We start from the raw sequence: 27,378 nt of genomic DNA on the forward strand, positions 1-27,378 counted from the left end.
TAATCCTGTAGTGCAGTGTTATAATGTAAACACTGTAAACAGGTGTTTCATAGAATATACCTTGGAAACACTACATTATTGTTGAGAGAACAGCCATCTGCGTCCACTGCCGTTTTCTGCTTCTCTTTTCCTCCCTGGTTACAAGAGAGGAAAGAAGAGAATTAGGGAAAGAAAGCAGAGAGAAAAAAAGAGGGAAGAAGGTAAAAAGACACAGAGAAAAAAAGCACTTGACTGGGTTTGCGTAATAGCTAGCAATATTGCTTTTTCTAAACAGAAAATGCTGTCTTGTGGCAAATATACTTTTGTTGCTGCTAGCTCACTCTATGAGGTGTGATCAAAAAGTACGGTTAATGTTTAAATTTAAAAGATTTATTACAGTAAAAGACACATTTCTGTCAAATAAAAACATTACAGTGTGTCCTCATCCACCTTATTTACCAGATCTGGCATTGTGCAACTTCTAGCTCTTCCCCAAAGTCAAAATGATTCAGGACATCGAGGCAGCCATGACAGCACAACTAAAGACACTCAGGAAAGAGGACTTCCAGAACTGCTTCAGAAAGTGGCAAGAATGATGGGATACATGTGTTTAAAGCAAGGGGGAATATTTTGAGGGGGATTAATGACAATATGTCTTTTACCGTAACAATTTTTTTTATTTAAACATTCACCATATTGTTTGATCACACCTTGTACTGCTTCCTTCTTTGAAATTCCAGGTTTATTAACAATTTCATGTTCTTAAACTATCTTAAGGATCACTTTACCACACTCTGCCTTGAATAACTCAACTCTTTCAAAGCTTTCTTGTAAAAATTGCTTTATTTTCTAAAAGGGGGTATTTTCTTTTCCTTCTAACCATTACAAAACTAAATTGATAGATAGATAGATAGATAGATAGATAGATAGATAGATAGATAGACAGATAGATATATATATATATAAATGATATAGATATATATTTGAGATTTCCACTTGGAGTAGTGGAAATGGAGTAGATGTATTCCTCCTGCTAAATGAAATTAGAAATGCTGGACATTACTTATAAAAACAATATAAGAAGACTCTGAGAAGTGGAGAGAAGAGACAGACCAACTAGGAACTTGGAACCTAAGAAATGACATGGTGGTGAAGTCCCTGGGATTTCTTTTTGCCTTTTATGTCCCAGACTGGGTAACAGAGAATCCAGCAATCCAAAAACCCCAGTGGGCACAAACAAACAAACAAAAAGAGCCCCAAAGATAATCTGCTCTTTGCAACCAAAAGACCAGGAAAAAGACAGCCTAGCAAAATTAAACACTTTTAGATAACAGTTGCACTTCTCCAGCACAGAAAAAGACTATAGCCCCAAACTCACCCTACCAGCAGAGGCTGAGTGGAGAGCCTACATTTCCATCCTCACCAGGCTATAATGAGGTAGCCCAGGCTCCCCTGCTTGGGTGGTGTCAGAGAAGACTGAGTGAAGAGTCAGGACTTACATTACCACTGGGCATTAACAAGGCCCTCCCCAACCCATAGTGTCAGCGGAGACCATGTGGAGAGCCTGGACTTCCATGTTTATCTGGTGGTGATGAGGCACCCCTCCCCCTCCTCTCTGGAATGGTATCGAGAAGCCCAATGAGGAGTCAGGACCTTTACCACCCTCAGTGGTAACAAGGCCACTCACCCTCATACAGGATCACTGAAGGCTATGTGAGAAGCAGTGACAAGGCATCTATGATTCTCCAATCATAGTGGTGCTAGTAAGAGACTTGTAGGGAGTCTGGACTCCTACTCCAACTCAGCAATAATAAGGAAGACTTTCCTGGGTTACCAACTGAGGCCAGCACCTGGACTTCCACTACCCCCTGGCAGTAATAAGGCGACATTCCATTTTCCCTGCTGTAATGTTATCAGAAGGACTGCTAAAACACAATATTTAAATAAAATCCAGAGTCTCATAACACAGTACTTCAAAATGTCCAGGTATAAATAAATAAAAAATCACCTATCATACCAAGAACCAGGAAGATTTCAACTTGAATGAGAAAAGACAGTAAGTGATACCAATGACAGGTTGATACAGATTTCAGAATTATCTGACAAGGATTTAAAAGCAACTGTTACAAAAATGCTTCAATGAGCAATTACAAACATACAAGAAACAAATGAAAAATTAGAAAGTTTAGCAAAGAAATAAAACTATAAAGAACCAATTAGAAATTTCATGAATGAAAAATACCACAACGGAACTAAAAAATAATTCAATGCATGGGCTCAAAAGCAGAATGGAGAGGATAGCGAAAACTATTAGTAAACTTGGAGATAGCCAAATGGAAACTACCCAATCTGAACAAGATAGAGAAATCAACTAAATGAAAGTGAACCTCAGGGACATGTAGTATTATAAGAAACAATTGAAAATTTGTGTCATCAGAGTCCCAGAGTGAGAGGAGAAGAGGACGAGACTGAAAAAGTATTCAAAGAAATAATGGCTGAAAAATTTCAAAACTTGGCAAAAGATGTAAATCTACAGCTTCAAGAAGCTGAGTGAAACTCAACCATGATAAACCCAAAGAAATCTACACCAAGACACATATTAGTCAATGTTCTGAAAACTAAAAGAAAACAATCCTAGAAGCAGCAAGAGAGAAATAACATTTCTCATCTGAAAGCGTGGAGGCCAGAAGGAAGTGGAACATTTTTCAGTTACTGAAAGCACAGAAATGTCAACCCAGAATTCTATGTCCAGGAATTCTACGTCTAAGAATGAAGGGGAAATCGAGACATTCTCAAGTGAAGGAAAACAGAATTCGTCATGAATAGACCTGCACTACGAGTAAAGGAATGGCTAATGGAAGTTTTGTTAGCAGAAAGGAAACATTAGAGAAAGAATCTTGAAATATCAGGAGGGAAGTAAAACACTGGAAAAATTAAAAACTTCCTTCTCTTGAGTTTTATAAATTGTTTGACAGCTGGAACAAAAATTAAAACAATGTTTAATGAGAAAATACTTGAAGACAATAATGCATAAATAGGTCAGGGTAAAGGGACATAAAGAGAAGTAAGATTTCTATAATTCACTTTATTATATTAGTAATAAGTTATGTGTATACTAAGTAATACTTAGCATAACTTAAGTAATAACTTATGTATACATGACATAACACCTAAAGTAACAACTAAGAAACTATACAAAAAGATACATTCAAAACACTACAGATGAATCAAAATGGAATTCTAAAAAATGTTCAAATAACCCAGAAGAAGACAAGAAAACTAAAACAGAGAAACCAAAAACTGGACAACAAACAGAAAACAAAAACAAAAGTCAGACTTATGCACTAACATATAAATAATTACATTAAATGGAAATGGTCTAAAATGAAGCGTGACAGAGTAAATAAAAAAATATGACACAACTATATACTCTGCTCCAAAAACTCATTTCAAATACAATTATATATGTAAGTTGAAAGCAAATATATTTTAAAAAAGCAAATATTAATCAAAAGAAAGCAAGGTGGTGCCAAGATAATTCAGTAGGGAAGAACAATCTTTTCCATGTACAGTGAAGGGATAACTGAATATCCATATACAAAACAACTAAGTTGGACCCTTACCTAAACCATAGACAACAATTAACTCAAAATGGTTCAAAGACCTAAGTGTAAAAAGTAAATCTGTAAAACTCTTAGAAGAAAACATAGGAGTAAATCTTTGTGACTTTGGATTAGGCAATGGTTTTTTAGATTTGGCACCAAAAGCACAAGAAAAATTAGATAAATTTGACTTTATCAAAATTGAAAAACTTGTGCTTCAAAAGACACCATCAAGAAAGTAAAAAGACAACCCACAAAATGAAAGAAAATATTTACAAATCATATATCTGATAAGCGACTAGTATCCATAATTTAAAAATAACTTACTAGACAACAATACAAAGACAAATGAGCAAACTTAAAAATGGGCAAAAATATGAATATACATTTCTACAAATAAGATATACAAATGGCCAATACACACATGAAAAAGTGCTTAACATCATTAGTTGTTAGGGAAATGCAAACCGAAACCGTAAGGAGATACCCCTTCACACCCACTAGGATAGCTATCATCAAAAAGATGGATAATAGCAAGTGTTGGTAAGGATATGAAGAAATCGGAGCCTTGTACATCACCAGTGGGAATGGGAAATGGTACAGCCATTTTGGAAAACAGTTTGGAAGTTCCTTAAAAAGTTAAACTTGGAGTCTCCATATGACCCAGCAATTCTATTCCTACATATATACCCAAGGAATAAAAATATATATCCACACAAAAACTTGTATACCAATGTTCATAGCAGCATTTTTCATAATACCCAAAAAGTGGAAACAACCCAAATGTCCGTAAATTGTTGAATGGATAAACAATGTGGTATATCCATGCAATGGAATATTATTCAGCCATAAAAAGGAATGAAGTATTGACCCATGTCACAATATGAATGAACCTTGAAAGCATTATGCTAAGTGAAAGAAGCCAGACACAAACAACTATATATTGTATGATTCCGTTAATATGAAATGATCAGAATAGGGAAATCAATAGAAAGAAAGATTTTAGTAGTTGCCAGGGATTTAGGGAAGGAGGAAATGTGTAGTCACTATTACTACGTATGGCATTTCTTTTTTCAGTGATGAAAATATTCTGAAATTAGATAGTGTAATGGTTGCACAACTTCGTGAATATATTAAAACACAATGGATTGTATAAAGGGTAAATTTTATGGTAGGTGAATTATATCTCAATTTTAAACATTATATGAGAACGAAAAAGGAAAGCAGAAGTGACTACATTGATATCAGATAAATTAGACACAGTAATCCATCGCTTTATTTGTAATAGCCAAAATCTGGAAATAACCAAAATGCGTCAATATGTGACTGGTCAAGCAAACTGTGGACATCTATTCCATGGAATAAGATTGAGCAATAAAATGGAATGACTATTGATATGTGCATGCATCTCAAGGGTATGATGCAGTGTGAAAAAAGTCAATCTCAAAAGGTCATATTTTATTTGATTCATTTTATAACATTCTTGAAATGACAAAATATAGAGATGGAAAACAAATTAATGGTTGCCCAGGATTCGGGGTCAGGGGTTACAGGGGGAGAGTGTCTCTACAAAGGCATCAAGGAGATCTTTGTGGTGATGGAATGGTTCTGTATCTTGATCGTGGTTGTGGTCACACAAATCTACACACATGATAAAATGGCATAGAACTATACACATATATTGTACCCATGTCCATTTCCTGGGTTGGACACTGTACCATAGTTCATTAAAATGTAAATACTGGGAAAAACTGAGTGAAGCTGATTCAGAATCTGTCTGCAATATCTTTGTAACTTCCTGTGGATCTATAATTATTTAAAAATAAAAAGTAAAAGCTTTCGTAAACAGTTATGTGAAATGTCCTCACAGATGTTGATAGACTATGCTGCTTTTAATCTAGTATTTGAAGATAGAACAAGAAACAAAAATAATTATAATACAGAATCTAAGTTGTAAAAAGAATTATTGGTAAGAAAAAAATTAAATCAATTTTTATATTTAAATTTATTTCAACTTACATCAACATGAATAAGTCATTTATGTTGTGTGTGTATTTTAAATTAAGTATCCAGTTTTCTTAAATAAAGTATAAGCTGGTTATTTTGTAGATTAAGACTGAAATTAAAATTGTCAACACAAGATGGCACTAAATAAAAAATCTTGTTATTTTTTAAATTGTGAGCTTTGCTACATATAGTTAAAACAAAACTGAACAAAACAACATATCAAGTGAATCATCGTGCAGTTAATGAAGTCCCAAATTTACATGAAAGCTGAATTGAGTTCAACTTCAATAATTTAGTTTTAATAATTGGTTCTATCTTCACTAATTGGAACATTTAACTTAGCTGCATTTTGTAATCATGACTTAAATTTTTAAAGAAATGTAATGGCTTATGCGATGTCAGAGGGGTAGTAGATTGGGGGAGGGAGGGAGGTTACATTTTGTGAGGGATATAAATGATAAATGTCTAACTATTGTTTTGTACATCTGAAACTAATTTTAAAAATTAAATTAAATTTTTTTTTTAAAAAAAGGTAAGTCTGGGGGAAAAAAAATTTTTAAAGAGGTGCCCAAGCAAAGAACTACAGTGAAGTCAAATTAGAAATTACCAGTAATAGTAAAATGTCAGCGTTCTCTATTATTTACAGTTTTCCAAACTAACTAATAACTTTGAAAAACTGAGATTACACCAGATGAAACAAAATAAATTTCAACGACAAGAGTCACCACACCTCAAAGAAGAAATACCCTTTGAACTGACCAATTTGAACCAGAAGTTAGAGGTGAGCTATATTTTCTTAGTTTCTTCATATGTATTAAGATTGATTTTCGTGTTGTGGTGGAGGTGGACTATTTGTCTCTAGTGTACACAATGGCATGTACATTTGTGGTAACAAACACTATTACAGACCAACTTGTCATTGAATATATTTTCATAGTGCACCTTTCTTTCAGGCACTTAGTGAATTAAAACATCACTTTGATTTACACATCTTTTATACATATCAGCATTTTTGGAGAGCCACAAAAAAAGAAAAGTTCAAAGAAACTGCAGATGTTGAGTGAATTTGAAGGACATCCCTGGGGTCTATTAAAGCGAATGGCTAATAAAACTTTAAGGTCTGTTTAACTATTAAGTACTTAAATCCCAGTGAAGCCTCATAAGAACAGAGTGTGAAGTGTCAGGGTTTTTCTTTAAAGAGATAATGCCACTCCAATATAGCCACCCCATATCACCCAGAACTTCTAAATCTTTGTCCCTAAAAGGTTTATTATGTCACGGATGCACTTATTCTTATCCCCTTAACTTTCCAACCTTGAAAAAAACAACAAACCAGCTATTTTCCCCCCCTGTACTCTTGAGCATTCCTGCCACAGGTCATGTAACAGCAGATGTAGATTCTACTATAAATTCCAATTCTCTAACTTTAGCTGGGTTACTTTCATTATTCTCAAGCCCAAAATCTCAGCTTCCCTACCCCCAGCCAATGATTTCAGTTTCTTTTACTTCGTTGATGGATAATGGTTCTGTACCTCCCAATCGCCCAGGTAGGAACGTGTTAGGAATCTGTAATCTGTTCCTTTCTCTCACTTCATATTCCAGCCCAGATTGTCCCCTTTCCCTTGTCCAATGCCCCTTATCTCCTTCCTCCCATCTAATTGTCATTGTCCTGCTTTATACTTTAAGTTTTATTCTTCAATTAACAGTGCTTCTTAAACTTCTCCTCCAAAATATTTTTAAGAGCAGAAAAAAAAAAATCTGAATTACATACCTAAACCCAGCCTATTGCAAGAACTTTGTTGGAAGTTTGATGTTTTAGTTTTTAATTCCTATAAATTTTATATTGGACTCATAATGAATGTACATTTTTTTTAATACAAAATTACTACTACTAAGTTGACCCTCTAGGAAAATGGACCATGTATAACCCCGTCTCCTGCAGTGTGTAACTAGACTGGCTTTGGAAGATACCCAAAGATATGCACTGTAACACACATGTGCTTTCACTGAAAATGCAGACTTCAAGTCGCTGATTACCCATTTGATCAACTTTTCATGGGATTTAGTGGAAGAACCACATTCATATAAATTGTCCAAAGAAAAGCCTTCGTGTTAAGCACTTTGTGTGTGTACATTTTACACTCAGGAAACTAAATGTTTACATAAAAAAATCTCTCATGAAATTACAGTGGAAATTAGTCACAAAATGACTTGATATGTTTGTATTTATGCAAAAATGTATAAGCGTACTATGTAGATATAGTTTAATTTGTATACTTATGGAAACATTTCATGTACCTGTTTTTACTTAGAGCCATCTGAAAAATGAATATGTAAGAGATGGACTGCTCCAGTTTTAGTCTATATCTAAGCATGTTTTTCCTTTGGGACATTTACACAAGGCATAGTAATAGAGCAATGGGAAGCAGCCAGCTATAGTGAAAGAACATGACGGTTTATAATTTAAAACTGTCCTGACTAACTCGTCTTCTTGCCCTATGACCTTTGGGAAAGTTGTTAACCTACACAGATTCCAATTTTTTCACCAATAATGGGGTTAAAAATATCTTATAGGTGACATTGTGGTTATGAAAGAAAAAATAAATAAATAAATATATATATATATATGTATATATATATATATATAACACACATATCTATATTACACATATATATGTATTGAAATGCAGACTGAAACATTTAGAGGTGAAAATACATGAGGTCTGGAAGGTGCCTTAAAATAAATACTCCACCAAAAAAAGGTGAAGAGAGGTGAAATAAAAATGGTCTAACTCAATGGTAAGTTAAACTGGGTGAAAGATGCATGGGAGTTTGTTATACTCTCTGCTTTTATGTAAGTATGAAAATTTTCATAACAAAAGTTAAAACTATCTTAGGTGAAGGTTTGTAGAGTCCATAGTAATCACTAAAGAAATGTTTGTTCCATTTCACAATATTTAGTAGAGAGATTATATATATTAATATAGCTTCTACGAGAAACTAATTTTAGGGGCCTAGGCCCATTATCAAGTTTAAAGACCCAGAAAGGTTTTTCAGTCATGAAGAACTTACTCTGAAGGTTTAGGCAACTCTACAGACCCCCTGGAACCTGGGCTGACACCGTCAGTCTCTACAAAATAATCCTCATAAAGCTCTCTGGGACTCTGTAGAGCCCCATAACTAGGTCCCATAACTACTGGCTATTTTGTGCTTGTTTCCTAATCTCAAAACCCATACATCTGTAAGACCAAGAAGCCAGGACTATTACAAGCATCTGCTGTGATATGTCTGTGACACACATATCTAGCCTTGCGTGGCCTCATTCTAGCCTCATTTCTACCTATTAAGCATTAACGTCAATTTGTAAGAAATTAAGGTTAATTCTCCTGCTGCCTCCTAAAGCATGCTGGGAAACACTTATTTTCAAGATTGTAGTTGTTGAGTGGGTGAAGCTAAATATTAGTATTGTCTGAAAGCTACGAACTATGTAAGTCAACATTGCTCACATTTGACTCCAAAGACTCCTTTCTGGATTAAAAGTAAACAGCAATTTTTTATCTACCTTGTATTGATTTGAAATGTTACCTATTTTCTATTAGATCCCAGTTTTGTAAATTTGTCACTATTACTGAAGACCTTGTTTTTATGTACTTAATTTTATTAATTGTTTAATATCAGAAGCAAAGTCAATAACTTTACATGAACTGTCCCCATTTATCTTAACAAATATAGTCTATTTATCATAAGGTATTATATATTTAATAGGGATCTATCCATATTTCTATAACCTTACTTCCACTACTCAATTCACATCACCTTTAATTATTATGAAAGCCTCCTAGTTTATTGCCTTCCTTCACTGATTATTTTGGGACTTGTGGATTTGTAAAATGAAATTTTCCCCAAATATTCTTTAACATCATATACCTATAGAAAATACGAAATGCCCTGTTTTCATTTTAAGCAAGATGTAGCTTTCATTCTCTAAGTTAGTATATTTATTTTCCAGCATAGCATAATTTCCAGTCATTTTAGCCATCTTCAAAACACCACCAATCAGTCTGGCCAAATGAACTATGTTTCAACTTAACATATTACTAGAGATGGCTGAGATAATCACAACATCCTCAGTGTGGTTTTATGTGACACTAATATTATACCTACACTGTAAGATTATTTGTTTGTATGTACATTACCTTATTTTATTATATATTCCTTGATTTTTTTTCTCTCAAAATTTATTTCTTATCTAATTAATTAAACAAAAAAAATTTATATCTTTTAATCGTGAACTAGTTCCAAATTCTCTTCTTCCACAGTACCTGGTGGACACAGGGTGTTTAACAAGCATCGCCGAATGGATGATTGGAAACATCAATACATTCACGCCGTGTACCTATATGCAATAATATATGGTCATGGACTTAGTAGCTATAGATTTGTTTCCAACCATTTTGTTTTCTTTGCAAAATGTAGTGAGAAATGTTTAAGTTCTAGGAAATACTTTAGTATATGTGCTGCCAAAGCAAGCACAAATTCTAGGAAATGTTAATACTATGCTTTTGTTTGTGTATTTATGGAATATAAGTGGTGCCTGGCACTTTTCCAGGCATGGTGAGGAATACAAAGGTAATGAAATACATAGTCCTTACCCTTAAGTTGCTTACAGCCTGGACAGAAAGATTAGATACAATAACCAGCCCTAGGCAAAACTGAGGAGCAGTGAAGCTTTCTTTGGCATTCCCAAAGCCATATCTTTTCCTCATGTTAATTTGTGAACAGATAATCGTGCTATATGAATATACTACTTGAGCAAAAACTTGAAGAACTGAGCATGCTATATCACGCCAGTTCCAACACTTCTTCCCCAGGTTAGTACTTCCCCAGTTGGTCCGGCCTAAATGAGGCCGGAGGTGGTTCTGTTCCCTAGAATGAGTTCATTTGTGTTTCACCTTGGACGGTAGCATTCAAAGCCACGAGGAACAGTCACTAAATCAGCCCAAGCCCCATCCCCTAAAAAAAACAAGGGAACACATTTGGTGTTTGAGTGTAGAGAATGAAAGGTGGGAAAAAACTGCTATTAGTTCAGGAAATAGGAAGTACTAGTTGATTCAAAAAGTGGTTTGAAACCTCCTTATTAGTAATCAGTATTTGTTATCAGAGAATCTTTTTACATTTTTAACAAATAAAATGTTTAATTTTTTATACAAGGATTAAATTACTAATTCCATATTTTCCTAGCAAAAATTAAAAGACATATCTAGTAGTAAATCCAGGATGAGTGATTTGACACTTTTTTTTGTTTTCTTAATGGGGAAAAAATGGACTTATTTTTTTCTCAGAATGAAGATGTACAGATGAAAGAAGACCTGTTCATTATGCTTTAAAATGAATAATTTTTCAATTTATGTTTGTCCCTCCCCTTTTTTAAAAAGGAATTTAGAGCAAAGTCAAGAGAATGGGACAAGCAAGAGATATTATATCAGACTCATCTGGTTTCTGTAGATGCTCAACAAAAAATATTGTCTGAGAAGTGTAATCAATTTCAGGTACATTGTCTCATACTATACTATAAATTAGAAGAAATTAGAGGTTAAATATTAGTATCTGTGCCATTTACTATATAATGTTTTTACAGATAGAAATGCCAACTAATAGACAATAACCAAAATAGGTCCAACACGAGGTAAAGTCACAAACGCATTAAATATCTATAATGGTGAATTTAGTCTATATGTCTCAAAGAATGGTGCTATTAAAAGTGTCCATTGTTATGTCATGAATTAGCATATGTTTTTGCATGCTTGTGGGCAAGTCACTTAGAAAATCTAAGATTGCTTGGTCCCTGCCCTCAATAATTTTACAACCTAGACACAGAGAAAATACACATACAGATTTACAGATAATTAATAACAAGTGAATGGAAAAGATCCAAATTCGTTTAGAAGTCGAAGGAGTAAGAGAAAAATTTGGACTCAGATAGGAAACATCCTTCAGCAGGGGTGGACGGGATCTGGACCTTGAAGAATTAATATATTTTTAGATAAGAGAGAATATGTTCTAGGTGTGGACGTAACAAAAGCAAAGTCACTGAGGCAAGAGGGCAAAGGGCAAATTCTGGGGATGGAAAATGAAGCAATTGGCTGGAAGTTCATGTGGGAGGCAGGGAGGGGTAGTAGGCAGTAAGCCTGGTAAGTTGGATACAGATTGTAATATGCCTTTAAGGTTTTGCGAAAGAATTTAAAGCCAGTAAAAATAAACTACGTTTTTTGTTTGATGTACTTTTTTTCATTCTTTAAGTTACTTGAATTATGTTATACATGTTGCCTGAATTCAACATTACACAATAATCTAATGTAAAATTAATAGCCTTATCCCCTAGTCCATTCTTATCCATTTACTATAAACACTGTTAACAGTTAGGTATTTACACACTTTTTCTTTTGTTTGTACAAATATGTAAATATGTATTTGTGTGGAAGTTGTACATTTTTTCATTTTAAAAATTTGCTCTTTTCATTTAATAATAAACCATGGATCCTCTTTCAAATTACTACATAAAATTCTAGTTAACTCTACATAGTATTTGAGAGTATATAATAGATATACCATACTGTGTTTCCCCGAAAATAAGACCAGATCTTATATTAATTTTTGCTCCAAAAGATGCATTAGGGCGTATTTTCTGTTTCATGTACAACAATCTACATTTATTCAAATCCAGTCATGTCATCTTCGTCTGGAACATCGTCATAACATACTAAATGCATCCATCTGGCTGACGATCTTAACTGGGGCTTATTTTCGGGGTAGATCTTATTTTTGGGGAAACACAGTATCATAGTGTATGGTAGATATACCACAATTTTTTCTATCATTTCTTTATTGATGTACATTCAGGTAGCTTCCAGTTTTCTGCTATTACAATATTGAAACAAATACCCTTGTATATGCATCTTTAAATACTAATACTTTTCTTTTGTTAGATAAAAATTCTAGAACTAATTGTTCAGGCAGAGGATGTGTCCATTCAAAATTTTAATAAACTAGTAGATTACTTCCAAAAAGGTTATAGTAATTTACAATTCATGAACAGGCGCTGAGAGTACCCATACTCTCACCAGCATAAATTGTTATCAATATTTTGATTTTTACCAACTTGATGGACTAATAGTAAGATGGGCTTCATCTGCTTTGCATTTCTCTGACTAGTTGTAACACGGAGCATCTCTCTACATGCTTCTTAGCCTTTTTCATTTCCTCTTCTGTATATTTCCTGTTCATCATCTTTGCCCATTTTTTCTTTTGTGTTGTTTGTCTTTTTCTTACTGATGTGTAGAAGTTTTTGTACATTAGGAATTAACCCTTGTTGTATGTGTCGACAACTTTTTTTACAATCCAGTTATTTTTGTGTTATTTTGTTTATTTTTGGTCAAAGAGACATTTTCAACGACTGTATAATTGAATCCATAATTTTCCTCTTTTTTATATCTTCGAGATGTCTACCCCAAGGCACCCCCTACCAGACTCTACATCTTTGCTCTAGGTTACACAAATAAACTTTCTCTTTATGCCATCTGAAATTGAGGTTTTATAATAAACACAAGATTGAATTACAAAGGGTGAGATTTCATTATCTAATAATGTATTCAAAGATGTTTTTCCTAATTCTTTTCTATCATTGTTGAACTTTATGTAAGCTTAAATACGATATTCTCCATTTGATTGACACAGTTTTCATATTTCTCAGAAACAGGCACAAAGTTACCAAACTCAACTAAATGGTAAAAAACACTGCACAGAGGACAGCAGCTCTGAAATTCCTCAGTTGATATGTGAACCAGATCCCAACTGTGAAACGAATGAAAGAGATGAATTCATTATTGAAAAATTAAAATCAGTTGTGAGTGAAATAGCATTAAGCCGGAATAAGTTACAAGATGAAAATCAGAAGCTCTTACAAGAACTGAAAATGTACCAAAGACAGTGCCAGGTGAAGATTTATTTATTTTTCAACTGATATTGCCCATGAGTTGTATAAATGATGACTCAACAGGTATATGGATTAGAAAGCTAATTACGTATTACATGTATAAATTCAGCTCATTATTTCCTTTTAGTAAGTAATTCTCACTAGATGAGTAAATTCAGTAATCCCAAAGGCACTTGACTCCACTGGAATGCACTTTGGTTCTGCACTGGCATAATAATAATATATGAACAGTGCAGTATAATAGTGGTCACTTACAGACCTCAGTGCCTAAAAATCATGGCCCGTTAGCCACACCCACCCTCTGTCCCTGCTATTCATTCTCTCTGACCCTATTCGTCTTTGACTCACAGGAATCCTGGGTTGCAGATCCAGGAAATAATTAAGGGTTCAACAATCTAATAACCTCAATGAGAAGCATGGGGGTTGGATAAAAATAACAGTGATTTATCACTGTTAACCTCTTTCCACCAATTTCTGTCAGTTGGCCCATTTGTTAGTCGCAATTATTCCCTCCCTATGCTAGGTATACTTTTTCAGGTCACTATCTGAGCAGACTTCCACTTACTTCTCTAAGTTATTCCAACTCAGGATGTGCCACTTTAACTCCCAGGGTCCTTTCTTAATTTGGGGCCAACTCTTTAATCCCTCGTCCTGCTATATTATATAGGGAATTCCATATGGGACTAGTCCTTTAATTTCTTTCTCTGCCAGCATCTACTCTTCTGTGTTCCCCTTTCCCCAAGTTTGCAAGGGAACAGAACACAAGACTCCCAGCTTTTCCTAGTCCATGGTATTTCTAAGAGAAGTACATCTCCCCCATCCCAAATTCCAGCTTTGTCATCCTAATACAAATTAGAATACAGATGTGGACAAACAAACCAAGCTAAACCACAAATACTAAACACTGAGAAAGCCATACATTTTCTAGGAATAGAAAAGGTATTGATGATGGTTTTCCCTGGCTTTGCTATAATATAAATGAGATCAGTCTTACTCTTCTGCTCTAGAGATTGTACAAGTGGTTTCTAGTGTTTAGCTTGCCAGTCAGCCAACCAGTCTATTGGAGCTGGGTTTGCATGACTGCAGGGTCTGATGGGATTGTCTCCCTCTCAGGGACTGCTTCCCGTCCACCTCTTGTACACCTGGTCAAATCTCTGGTCCCAATTTAAAGACAGATTTACATTATGCAGCTGTCTTTGTACTGCTGGAGTCTGCACCAGGATCACAATCAATTAATAAAATTATTTTCCTGGGCACTTCCTGAATATTCTCCCCTGAATTTCAGGTTATCTTGCACAGACTGAGGAGTGAGTTCTCTTTGACCTTTCTTGAGGCTCTGGTCCCTAGAAATCTTTAGGTTGCCAGAAACATATTTCATTAATGAGTCCGGTTATGAAGTCTGGTTCTACCCTTCAGTGAGGTTCGGCTTCTTCAGTAACATCAGTTCCTCTTAATCTCCCCTCCAAGAACTCTGTTTGGACGTGTTGCAGCATCAAAGAACACCCCCTTTTATAGGCTGAGGTTCAGCTTTTGGTTTTTGGCTCACTTGTAGAATAGAAATCACTACTCTTACCCCATTTTCTAGAACAAACTTCTGTTGCCCTCTCTGAGCAGTAACACTTTCTCTGTAATGCTTTCTTTGACCAACCCCACTTCTCTCCTTCTTAGAACTTTATCTTTTATACTTCTCCAGGAAGTAAGTTGGAGAATCTTGTGAAAAGAAGAATACTGCAAATAAAGGAAGCGTGTCCATTGATTAACATTAATAAATTAACATTCCCAGTTCAGATTACAATCTCTATCCTCTCTTCAAGTAAATGTCTGAAGCCTGTGTTTCTCACACTTATCACACTGACACACTCCTACTGACAAGAAAGTACAACCTGAGAGTCTGGGCGTGTTAGCAGGAAGTTGGTGTACTCAAACCATGGGATGGCCAAGGCCACCCTGTCCTTTAGCAATATCATTTAATTGACTTACCCTCCTGACCCAGAGTAACAGGATATGACTCACCACTCAACCCAAGATTCTACAAACTTCCAGGGGCTTAAGAGTACTCCTGAGAAGGCTCTGTGGGTTGTCTGGACTAAGGAAAGTCCATATTACTCACTTTGACTTTTCCTTATGTATACATAGATTAATGTAGTTAATAATTTATTAATGTTCCTGAATATTTAATAACAAAATAAAAACCCAGCTCTTCATAGAAGTCAATATGATTGTGAAATATTCTTATTGATATTTATACTAAAGGTTATAAAATAACAGTATTAATTGTCTAATGGTTATGACTTTCCTTTAAATCCGTGGTTCTCTACTGGGGTGATTTTGCTCCCCGGGTAACACTTGGCAATGGTTGGATATAGTTTTGGTTGTCACAACAGGGGGAAGCAGCATTAATAGCATCTAGTGGGTAGAGGGCAGGGATGCTGTTAAACATCCTGCAATGCACAAGACAGCCCCTACCACAAAGAATTATCCAGACCAAATGTACATAGTACTGAGGTTAAGAAACATTGCTTTAAATTTTGAAATATTATTTTTCTCATATTCTTCACCAGCCATTCTCTAACTCTATACTGTGATATTTTCCATAGTTAATTATAAATTTTACTGTGGCCGTTATTTATTTATTATCCACCAATTTCTATGAGAACATTTACCAAAGTAAGTTTTACAAATTTTTGTTCATTTTAAAAAATATTTATTATCCTTGGCTCTAGGAATAGTATTAAAGTTAAACTGAGAACCTCCATTTTATGTTTTACAAAAGAATCACATGTGTTAAAAAATAAAAAATAAATTATTCTAGAATATGTTTCACACAAACACACACACACAAATATGTTATAATTCTGATGAAAAGATTTTTGAGAAATAATGTAGTTCAAATATTCAAGATCAAATTTCTACTTCCAGAAAAACACTAATTATTTTGAATGCATTTAGGGGGAAAAATGCTAAAAATAATGCTTTCATTTAGACTTTTCTCTGGTTTATTTCCATATTTTACGTATGTTTCATTCTTTTGCTTTAGAGTAAATGCTAAATGCAACTATATCAATTATTAACTATATGGTAGCTAATTTGAAAGTTAAAAATCATGGCTTCTCTCAAACCGTTAGGCAAATTTTTGACTAAACAGATGGGCCTTAATCTTGTTTTACAAAATTTCTATTTTGCAAAATGAGAATAATTAGAGGTAAATAATCACTGTAACCAGTGCATGTATTTAGAAAGAAGCTTCTCTTCTCTTTTTGCAAAACTGCTATATGACAGTGTGCCACACCTTGCACATGAATTTAAAAAGACAACCATTTCCATTTAAATTACTGTCACTTATTATATATCAAATTCTCTTCAGTTTACAACACACTTTAATGGGAGATGCATCTGAATTTTCCCATGAATCACATCTTCTCACTTGTTTCTCTACGACCTTGAAATGTGTCAGTATACATATTAATTCCAGTGCATGTATTTATGTACTATGCCACACTACATTAACATTTTTAAAATGTGTGATATTTTCCACTGGAGGTTAATGACAAAAATAAATTATACCACATTTTTTCTAATATCTATGCCCAAAAACCTTGACCATTTTTTGTTTGCTTGTTAATATATCATTAAGGTACTACAGCAACACTGTCCCATGAAAATATAATGCCAATCACAAATATAATTCAAATTTTTCTAGTAGCCACATTAAAAGAATAAGAAATAGGTGAAATTAATATATAATAATCATAGATTTTATTCAACACAACATATATCTAAAGTATTATCATTTCAACATATAAACAATGTAAAAAATTAAGATATTTTACATTTCTTTTCATACTGAGACTTCAAAATCTTATGTGTATTTTACTTATAATATATCTCAGTTTGAATGCTAAGTATGCACTGGAATACCTCATCTGTACTTGATGTCATAAAATTTAGTTAAAAAGTAGATTTACATATCTAAGTTGTTCCAAACAAACTTGAAAGTGTTCCAAGAGCTGAAACAAATACCAAAGAATCATTTTGCTGAATGTTTGCATCCACATTGAGAAATAATTAATTTGATTGTTATGCAAAAGCATGCCAATTTTAAACATCTCACGAATTCTTGGGTCTGTTCAGTACTATTAATTTAACATTGAACTCAAAGGGATATTGGATACGTCATAAAACAACTCTCAATTTGTCAATATCAACAAAGCCTCTTGTACTTTTACAGTCAATTTACGTACTGCTGTCACTTAAACTGAAAACTTTTGCATATTTATACTAGAAAAATGTATCAAATCATTACTATTGATTTATATTATGAAATTTCAGTTTTAACATAAATTCTCCTACTTGTATTTCTATTAATACATCACAAATACGCTTTTTTTTTTTAACGATATCTTCATGTCACTCTCATACAGTGTTTTCCCAAAAATAAGACCTAACCAGAAAATAAGCCCTAGCATGATTTTTCAGGAAGGCATCCCCGGAACATAAGTCCTAATGCGTCTTTTGGAGCAAAAATTAATATAAGACCCGGTCTTATTTTCAGGGAAACACGGTAGATATTATTTTCTAGTAACAGTGAAGCAATAGATTCCATTATTATTACTACATTTTATAGAATTCAAGTTAACTGTAGGCTGTGGCGACATTACACTTCACTGGCCACGAGTTAGAGCCCTTCTGTGCCCCACCCCCACCCTAACCCAAGTGAAAACAGGCCCACTTTTCTACTTTCATGATTGTTCCCTGGTGGCAAATTTGCAAAGCAAGGAAAGGAGCCCAGCTAGTGCTTTCTTCAACGGGGGGGGGGGGGGGGGGGGGGGGAAGTAATGGATGACATTCACTTCAAGTTAATTTGTCTTTCTACTTGCCAATCTATTGTTTCACATTTCTTTTGTTTATTTTGAAACTTTAACTTTATCTTTAAAATCCGCACTGTTTTAAGCAGGAACTTGATCCAAACAAATCTTTATTGAAACAAGTCTATTCAATCACCTATTCGAATATATTCTTATACTTATTTCCAAGTCAGGAACTTCTGGGACCAAAATATTGCATCTACCTCGGTCCTTCACTGAACCTAGGTCTCTAGGTCTCCTGGAAAATAATGTATATTTAAGGCTTTGGTTAAAAAAAAGAAAGTTTATCTGGGAACTCATAGGTTCTATGATGTCTGCACAATTATATCTCTAGGCTTTGTGAAGTTTGTGATAAGAATTAATAAGAAAACATATATCCACATATAAACTTAGAGATTAATTTTCAGAGCAGTATTATTCATAATAGCCAAAAAGAAAAAAACCCAAATGTCCATCAACTTATGAATAAATAAATAAAATGAGGTATATCCATACAATTCAACATTATTCATCAATAAAAAAGAATAAAGTACTGATACATGTTACGATATGGATGAATCTTGAAAGCATATGCTAAGTGAAAGAAGCCAGTCACTAAAGGCCACATATTGAATGATTCCATGTGTATGAAATGTCGAGAACAGGCAATTCCACAAAAACAGAACATAGATTAATGGTTGCCGGGGCTGGAGGGAGTGAAAATAGGGAGTGACTGCTAATGGGTACTGGGTTTATTTTGTGATGAAAATATTCTGGAATTAGATAATGATACTTGCACAAATTTGTGAATATACTAAAATCCACTGAATTATATACTTTAAAGGAGTGAATTTTATAGTATGTGGATTATATTTGAATAAATCTGTTACTGAATATGCAGAGGGTGCCAAAACAATGTATACACATTTTTTAAAAGGAAAAAACTATTGAAATTGTAATAATATATACTGATAACAAAAGACAATACAAGTCACGTTTGATTTCTGTAGTTACAAGAGATGCTCAAAGTGGTTACCATCAGCATCCAGACACTTCTGATTATGGTGAACTACTTACTGCTTGAGCAACATTGACCAAAGTGTCCACTTGTATACATTTTTTTGGCAGTATATTAAGAATTATTGAACAAATGATTTTTTAAAAAAATATCCATAGTATTTTATACAGCCTATATCAACAGAGGAACCTCCTGTCCTCAGAGCTTCTCACTCTGTCTTTATCAATAAGCTGCAGGTCTGTTTTACTTATTTTGTGTGAAAAAAACTATTTTGCACCTTGAATGTGCTATTAAAACTGGACTAGTAGGCTAAAGATCTGGATTTCCATTCCAAAATCTCCCTCTAAAGAACTGTGTAATTTTGGATCAAGTCTAGCCTTCAACTTCCTCATCTATAAAAATGGCAATGGATTTAATGACCTGGGTCAGGCTCACTTAATAAATATTAGTTTCCCTGTATAATTGAATAGAAGATACCTCATGATACAGTACTGTCATTCCTCTCTCCCAGAAAACAGCCAAGTACAGCTGGAGAAAGTCACTCAACAGGTCATGGTCACAAACCTCAAATGAGTACTCAATACTGGCAGGCATCCTACTGTGCTGGTCTAATTGGCTAACTCTCCCCCCCCCATTGCAGGTCATTTCAAACCTTCTTCACTCTCAAAAATCACTCCCACCTCCACTTCTTCTATTGTCACCACCTGACATTGCCTTTTATCTCCCTATGCCCAAATGCGTATACTTGTCCACATTCCATCTTCCTTCTTTCCTATCACAGTAGAGGAGGGACTCTGCTTTAGGCAATAGTTCCACTGTGCTTTGGGACCCATCCCACCCACCTTTCAGGAACCAGACACCATTACTATTACCCCTTCTTTCTCCTAACTGGATCCTTCCCACCAGGTTTAAACTTGCTCAAGTCTCTCCTGCTAACAAAATAAAACACTGGACTCACAGGATTGCTGGTGTTGCTAGTTACCAGTTAAAGTAGGGCTATTATTGGGCAATGATGGAACCACGATTTCTAATTTACTTTGTTGGCCAGCGTTGGCCAGCGTTGATATTAGATTTTTTTCTTGGCTATTGCTTAAATTGGGAATTATTTGCATTAATCCAAATTTTATGCATTGATATTTTATTTGTACTTTTATGTTTCCCTTTTTCAAATTTACGTACAGCATGATCATATTTACATGATTATTTGATTATTCTTTGTCTTTATCACCAAACTGTCAGCACTGAGGACAGATTCTGTGTCTGTATGCTTAGGGCTGAGCACATAATAAGAACTCAGAAAATGTGTGTTTAATAAATGAAGGGATGAAATTCTGTGAGACAGAGGCAGCAAAGGACTAAATACCAGTTCATTTGAAATTAGGCTAGTTCATAGATATTAAATATTTTTAAATGTATTATACATCATATTATCCAAATGTGATCATTGAAAATTTTTGATGTTTTTATTTAGGTCATGGAAGCAGGACTCTCAGAGGTAAAAAGTGAGTTACAGTCACGTGATGATCTCTTGAGAATTATAGAAATGGAACGATTGCAGTTGCACAGGGAATTACTAAAAACAGGAGAGTGCCAAAATGGTCAAGAAAATAAAAAAAGGTATATTCTTTATATTCGCAGCCTGAGAGAAACTGTTCAAAACATCATATTTGACTTTATTAAGTTTTATACTTGAAACTAGAATTAAGCCTATTTGTTTTGTATTAACATGTTAATTATTAGATAATATCAGATATTAAAAATAAAATTAGTGATTATTTATCTTCAAAATGAATGTCTTTACTTAACTAGAAAATTGTATCATGTTCTGGATTTTGTGGATACTTATGTGTCATACTGAGTCAGAAATTTTCTTAGAACTTTTATTCTTCAGGACATTGTAAAACAATACTATAGAGCCAATATTTAATTATACATATATAAATATAAATAAGGTTTATTCCATATTTTTGAAGTGTTTTTATTTTGATTGCCTGTAAACTTATTAACTTTTTCACCTATAAATATTGTATTTATTTTGGCCTTTACTCTCACCATCTTGTGAGTTCCATGAAGGGTTTTGTTAGAATATACATTTTATTCCTCTTTTAAAATCAGATAGATATTGCATACTCCATAACCACAAAGGAAATGGACTGCTGAGGATTATTAAATGTTTATGCTTATGAATAGACAGTGTGACTCTTCTAACCATTCACTGATGTTCTAATTTTCATTTGAACCTGAATCTTTTTCAAATCTGAAGGTCAATGTTAGACTAATGATAGGATTTTAAAAATTGAATAGCCAAATGGTAAAGAATGTTTATTGAAAAGTGATTACATTGTTTTAAAGGTAATAATTATTTCTTCAAAGTTGTGGGACTTGCTAACATTTCCTTGAGGTCTACCCTTTACAACAAATGGCAAATTAAGATTCTTAAAAATGACCTATTGTATGTCTCAGCAATCATGGTAGAATACCTATTAGCCAGTCAACATTATTGAGTGCTCTGGATACAAGCTATATATCATCATCACCGATCATTAATAAATCTATCGGAATTATATTATGTGCAAGGCACTGTTCCAGTGTTGTGAGTTGATGAGAAACGTCTTCGCACAAAGAATGTATATGCCTAAAAACATAAATTTCCTAGAAGAGCACACCATTCCACTATGTCTCATTCCAGTTTTGTGAAGAGCAGTGTAGGAACTTTCTATGGAGCTATCTCACAAGGCCAATGCTGAATTCCAAAAAGCTTTCCTTCAATACATGATTTAAAATCTTGCAGTTACTCACATATTTGGCCAATACAACTCTTGCTGTGCCTGGTTGCCAGCCTCTATTTAAGTTGGTATTTATTTTGATCTCCAAACTACATCTTTCTCATTTGGAGTATATTGGCTCAGTTCTATATTCTAAGATTTGATGAAAAGATATTTAACTTTTCAGTTTCTATTGTATTTTAGACTTTGGGCATAGTCTTCTCTGCCTTTACCTTTCCCACTGAAAGTTTCTAATCCTATTTTTCATATAAATGTGGTTCTATCTTTTACGTTATTTTGGTTTCTTTTATTCGGACTTTGTTTTTTCTTTGTAATTGTATTAAGGTGAAGCAGCCCAGACTACAGAGCATACAAAGAATAGTTTAATAGTAGTAGCATTGTTATGCTTTTATTCCTTATCAGAACCTTTCCCAATAATGCTAAGATTTTGTTAGCCTTTTCCTTATTTGGGTTGTAGAAGCACCTTGGGCTGTAATGTTGACAGTTATTAAAAAAAACTCCAACACTGGACTCTACCAGATTAGTCAAGCAATAAACAGCATTCTGTTTTCTTTGCCTAGTTACCTTTATTTTTGTTTTAATGATTTTTATTTTACCAACTTCCTTGATGTGGAAGTGAACATTACCTGCTTAAACTTCTCCACACTTCCTGAGGAAATTGTACTTTTTATACTAGTTTTTCCTGCTTTTACTCTCTAGTATCCATATGTGGTTGCAATTCCATTTTATAAATTGAACAGCCAAAAAATAGATGTAGTTGAGCTCTCTCTGGGTAGACTGTCAGATTCAATCACTTTGGTACACTTTTATGAAGTGGTTGCTCCCCTCAGATTTCCCCTGACATAGTTCTTTTCCACGATATAGAAGCAAGTCAGATGTATTTCCTTTTTTAATGGGTTCCCAAGCTATTTTATTACAGGAAACAGTCTTTTTTTCTTATCCAAAAACCTTATCTACATATGCAAACCCAGTACTCTGCTAAGTTTTAATGTATAATTGAAATTCCATACTAATTGCTACCTTTTGTCCCCCCCAAAGAAAAACATTTGCACTTAGTTAAATATGTAAATGTTTATGGGATCTGGATGTGTTAGAACTTGCAATTTCTGTAACTAGAAATGTTTCCAACAAACAAATAATCTATCTCTGCAACCTACAACAGTCTAAATCAACAATACTAAAATTTATCAAGTTTAAACTTCATTTTTACTCGTTTAAATTTGTAGACATGAATCATCTTATTCGCTTTCTATTAATGAATCAGAAAAGAAAAGGAAAGAGCTGTTTTCAGTAACCCCAGATCAACCAAATCAAGAAAAAGAACTGAGTAAGGTATGGAAAATAATGAGCTCCCTTCTTCCAGGCAGATCTGAAGTCTTTAAATACAAAGGGTAGTGGGGAATCGTCCTTCTCACTCCCTTCTTTTTCCTTCTATATTTTCTCCTAAGATAATAATCTACCAAGTTGCTAAGACTGACATTCCTCTGTGTGATGCTATAAACACGAATCTTAGGTCATCACTCTGTCACTGGGCGGTTGCCCGTGAATCGTGGAGGGCCTGTGCCTCCTGAGAGGTAGCTTACAGCAAGAAGTAAGAGAGCACAGAATTGGGTGCTTAACCAAGTTAGGTGCATAAACATAGGGAAGTTGCTTATTCAAGTTGCTCAGGGTCTTCATTTCTAGGATGGGGATGGGATAATAACCTACCTCATAAGGTTGTGATGAGGATTAAATGATCTAATAATAGCTGTTACTTAAATAGCACTTTCTCTGTGCCAGGAGCTGTTTTAAGGGCTTCACAGATCCTAATTCATTTATTCCTCACAGCCATCTTACAAAGTTAGGTAATTTTCCACAATATGACACAGCTAATAAGTGGTAGAGGCCAGATTTGAATCCCGGCAATCTGGTGCCAGAATTCATACTCTTCCCTTAAGTTAAAATCCATAAAATAAGGCATGCAAAGTGCTTAGAACAGTACCTACCTAGCTCAGAGGCAGCACCTAGCAAAAGTTAGCTGCTATTGTTCTTGTTTATACCCACATTTTTTCATTGACCGCAGCACATGTGTCAGGTACTATGCCAGGAGATAAGAATATCAGAATGAATAAGACCTGGGCACTGTTCTTGAAGACCCTGTAGTTCTCAACTCTCCCACAAAAAATATACTCTTCTCCCTCTAGTAAAATCCAGAGGTGGCTTTTTTCCCCTGAGTTTGTCATGGCTACTACCCACTCCTCTGGTCTTTAGGTTAGAGGATCACACAGAATATCCAACGCTCTATAATCTAAAAATTGTTAAAGTAGTCTTACCGGAGAGTGAGCCCTTCTCAGAGCGATGTCCAGGCTTGCCTCTCACACCAGGGATCAAACCTGGGCAGAGTCCGGGCTAGATTCCCAGACCAGGGGTCGAACCCTGGCCTTCCAGCAAAACTGGGAATCTTAGCTGCTTTGGAGGCCAGAGGAAGGGCCCTCTTCGGCGCGGTGTCCAGGTTCTTGGGGTCTCGAGCAAAGAATTGATCGAGATACCGAGGCAATGAAAGAGCAGCTTCTTAGAAGAAAAAGGATTTGGAGTGGGCACCCAAGCCAAAAAGCAAGGCTTAAAAAGCCCAAAGGCCCACGGGCCCAAAGGCGGCATTATTGGGAGAGAACATACTCTCCAAAGGGTTTGGAGCAGGCCCCCAGCAAAGGGAAGGCTCGATACTCAAAGGTGCTGACCGGCAGGGACTTGGAGTTTTTATCCTTTTTGTTCTCCAGAAGGGGCTGTTCCTTTCCGGGCCACTTGATTGACACCTGTGATTGAAAACAGGCTATTACCTCATTTTTTCAATTGTGCACGTTCCTTCCCAGAATTCAATCTGTTATAATGAACTTCCGGGCTTATGTATGATATTATAATGATGGTATAATGTGGCCCAGGTGAAATGAGGGTCCTTGTGCTTTTACTGCTCAGGTCTGAGTGACTGACTGATTTAATCTAGTTGGGTATTTTGTAGCCATTTGTTCCTCATAGGGGTAGATAATTACAATGAAAAAGGTAAGTTTTGTACAGAGAGGGGAGGTCTTCTGGGTGGTCGCAGCCTGTGGGTTGCGTTGGATGTGGAGGAATGCAGAAACCCAATGTCTGTCTCTAACTGCCTGCCTTGTTTTCCCCTTGAGAGATGAGATCCCCATAAAATCTCTATGGGAAGTTGAGGAACAGGATGTCTTTTCTTCTATATCTGATTCCTGCTGGGCAGGGGTGTAGAGCTGTCCCTATCTATTGGGGGATTCATGGAACTCTTGCCCTATCTAATCTTAGGTGAGAGGAAGGGGTCTCGAGATCCACCTGGAAGACCGTGTTGACTTCTTTGGGACTGGTAATCTTGCTGGGGGATCATCTGTATCCCCAAAGCCCCTGAATGAGAAAAAATAGATTTTTAATTAATAAATTTCTTAAAGAGCAGTACTCAAAGCTATTGATGCAGGGTGTCTACGTGATGGAAAGTCTGTCAGTTTTTATGGAGGCTGTGGCCATTCAACTCGTCACTCAGGTGGTGTCACTTATCCAGGAGCTGGGCCCAGAATGGGTTGGAAAGAACATTAGGCTTCAATGATTACAATCAACAAGTATAAATCACAAGTTTTAGGGTAATTATTTAAAGCAGGGGGTAGGAGATAAGAAAGTGGGGAAAAGAAAATTTAAGAAAAAGGGAATTTAAAATTTCTCTAGGAAAAACTTAAAGCTTTTTACTTGGGGTTGGGGGAGAGATCTAGTCACTTGGCCCATATCATTTCCCCCCTGTTGTGTGTGTTATGTAGATTTAAGTTGGAACCAGGACTGGATGCAAAAACTCTCCCAAGTCACAGGGTCAGTACTGGGGTGAAGCATTGAAATTGATCTGCATAATAAGTGTATAGGAAGCAGAATCATAATAAGTGTATAGGAAGCAGAATCATAATAAGTGTATAGGAAGCAGAATCATCAAACAAAGAAGAGAAAGCTTTCAAAAAGACCAGAGATCCAAATGAAAAGGGAACTTAAAATCTCTATAGTGAGGGGGCTTGCCTATATCAGTAGGAAAAACCTAGACATGGCTTCCAATTATCATCTAGTGTCCACCACAGTACCTGACACACAAGTGAAAATAAATATTTAGAGAAAGAATTCGTTAATATTTAAGGCTAAGTTCTCCAATAATTGTCTAGGGTCCTAAATTCAGTTGTTGTTTGTGTAAACTGAAAAACATTTGGTAGGCATCTAGTAGGACTACAGCTATTCTGCTTATTTCTGTAGGAAATACAATAATGTGAAAGACAAATTCTGTTTCCCAAAGAGTTGACTGTCTCAAGAAAAGAATAAGTGAATGAACTAATCAGAAACAATTTTGGGGACAAAAAGGAAAACCTGAGAGTTGTTAGATGGCCGTGGGGGGGGGGGGGGGCGGGAGTGAGGGGGAAGGTGAAGGGATTAGGAAACAGTTGGTAACCACAAGATGGCCTCAGGGTTTTTGAAAATTAATTTGGGGAACGTAATCAATGATGTTGTAAAGATTTTGTAGGGTATCCAATGGACACATGTCCCATTTGGGAGACCACCTCAGGTATAGTGTAGATGCCTGACCATGGCACTGTACACCAGAAGCTAAACAATAATGAATGCCAACTATAATTTTATATATATAATGTGATGGCTCGGTGTGAGGTCAGAGGGATAGTGGATAGGGGGAGGGGGGTCCACAGTGTGAGGGATATAAATGATGAACGTCTAAGTATTACCTTGTCTTGTACACCTGAAACTAATAAATTTTTTTTAAAAAAGGAGTTGACTGTCAGGTAACTATTAAGTGTTGAAAAGGTGTTATGAATTAATTATCATTTTCCTTATATTTTCCACATAATCTCATAAAACTGATTTTATTAATATTTAAAAATACAACTTTAACACTCTACTGTCCCCAGGAATGTGTTATCATAAAATGATGATTAAAGCCACCTAAAGTATAATTACACTATTCTTAACCTCATAGATTTAGAGTAATAAAACTTTGAGTAATATAAGGAATGTACTGATTTTGCAGTTTTGATATTGAAGGAGAGAATACAAGGCACAAATCTCTTTATAGGCTCTTAGAGACCTCTACATAATGCATTGCAGTGCAGAAAAGATA

At 35.0% G+C, this 27,378-nt stretch overlaps 1 protein-coding gene across 1 annotated transcript in view; it reads left to right on the top strand.

The window, feature by feature from the left end:
* Positions 1–27,378, top strand: part of DEUP1 (deuterosome assembly protein 1) — a 68,587-nt gene that overhangs the window by 18,102 nt on the left and 23,107 nt on the right. Inside the window, exons 4-8 of the mRNA XM_081062602.1 lie at positions 6,235–6,369; positions 11,024–11,137; positions 13,339–13,581; positions 20,915–21,060; positions 23,456–23,561. Coding sequence (XP_080918728.1) covers positions 6,235–6,369; positions 11,024–11,137; positions 13,339–13,581; positions 20,915–21,060; positions 23,456–23,561 — 744 coding nt within the window. The remainder of the gene's footprint in view (positions 1–6,234; positions 6,370–11,023; positions 11,138–13,338; positions 13,582–20,914; positions 21,061–23,455; positions 23,562–27,378) is intronic.

The sequence above is a fragment of the Rhinolophus hipposideros genome, assembly GCF_964194185.1.
Source record: "Rhinolophus hipposideros genome assembly, chromosome: 10".
NCBI lineage: Eukaryota > Metazoa > Chordata > Mammalia > Chiroptera > Rhinolophidae > Rhinolophus > Rhinolophus hipposideros.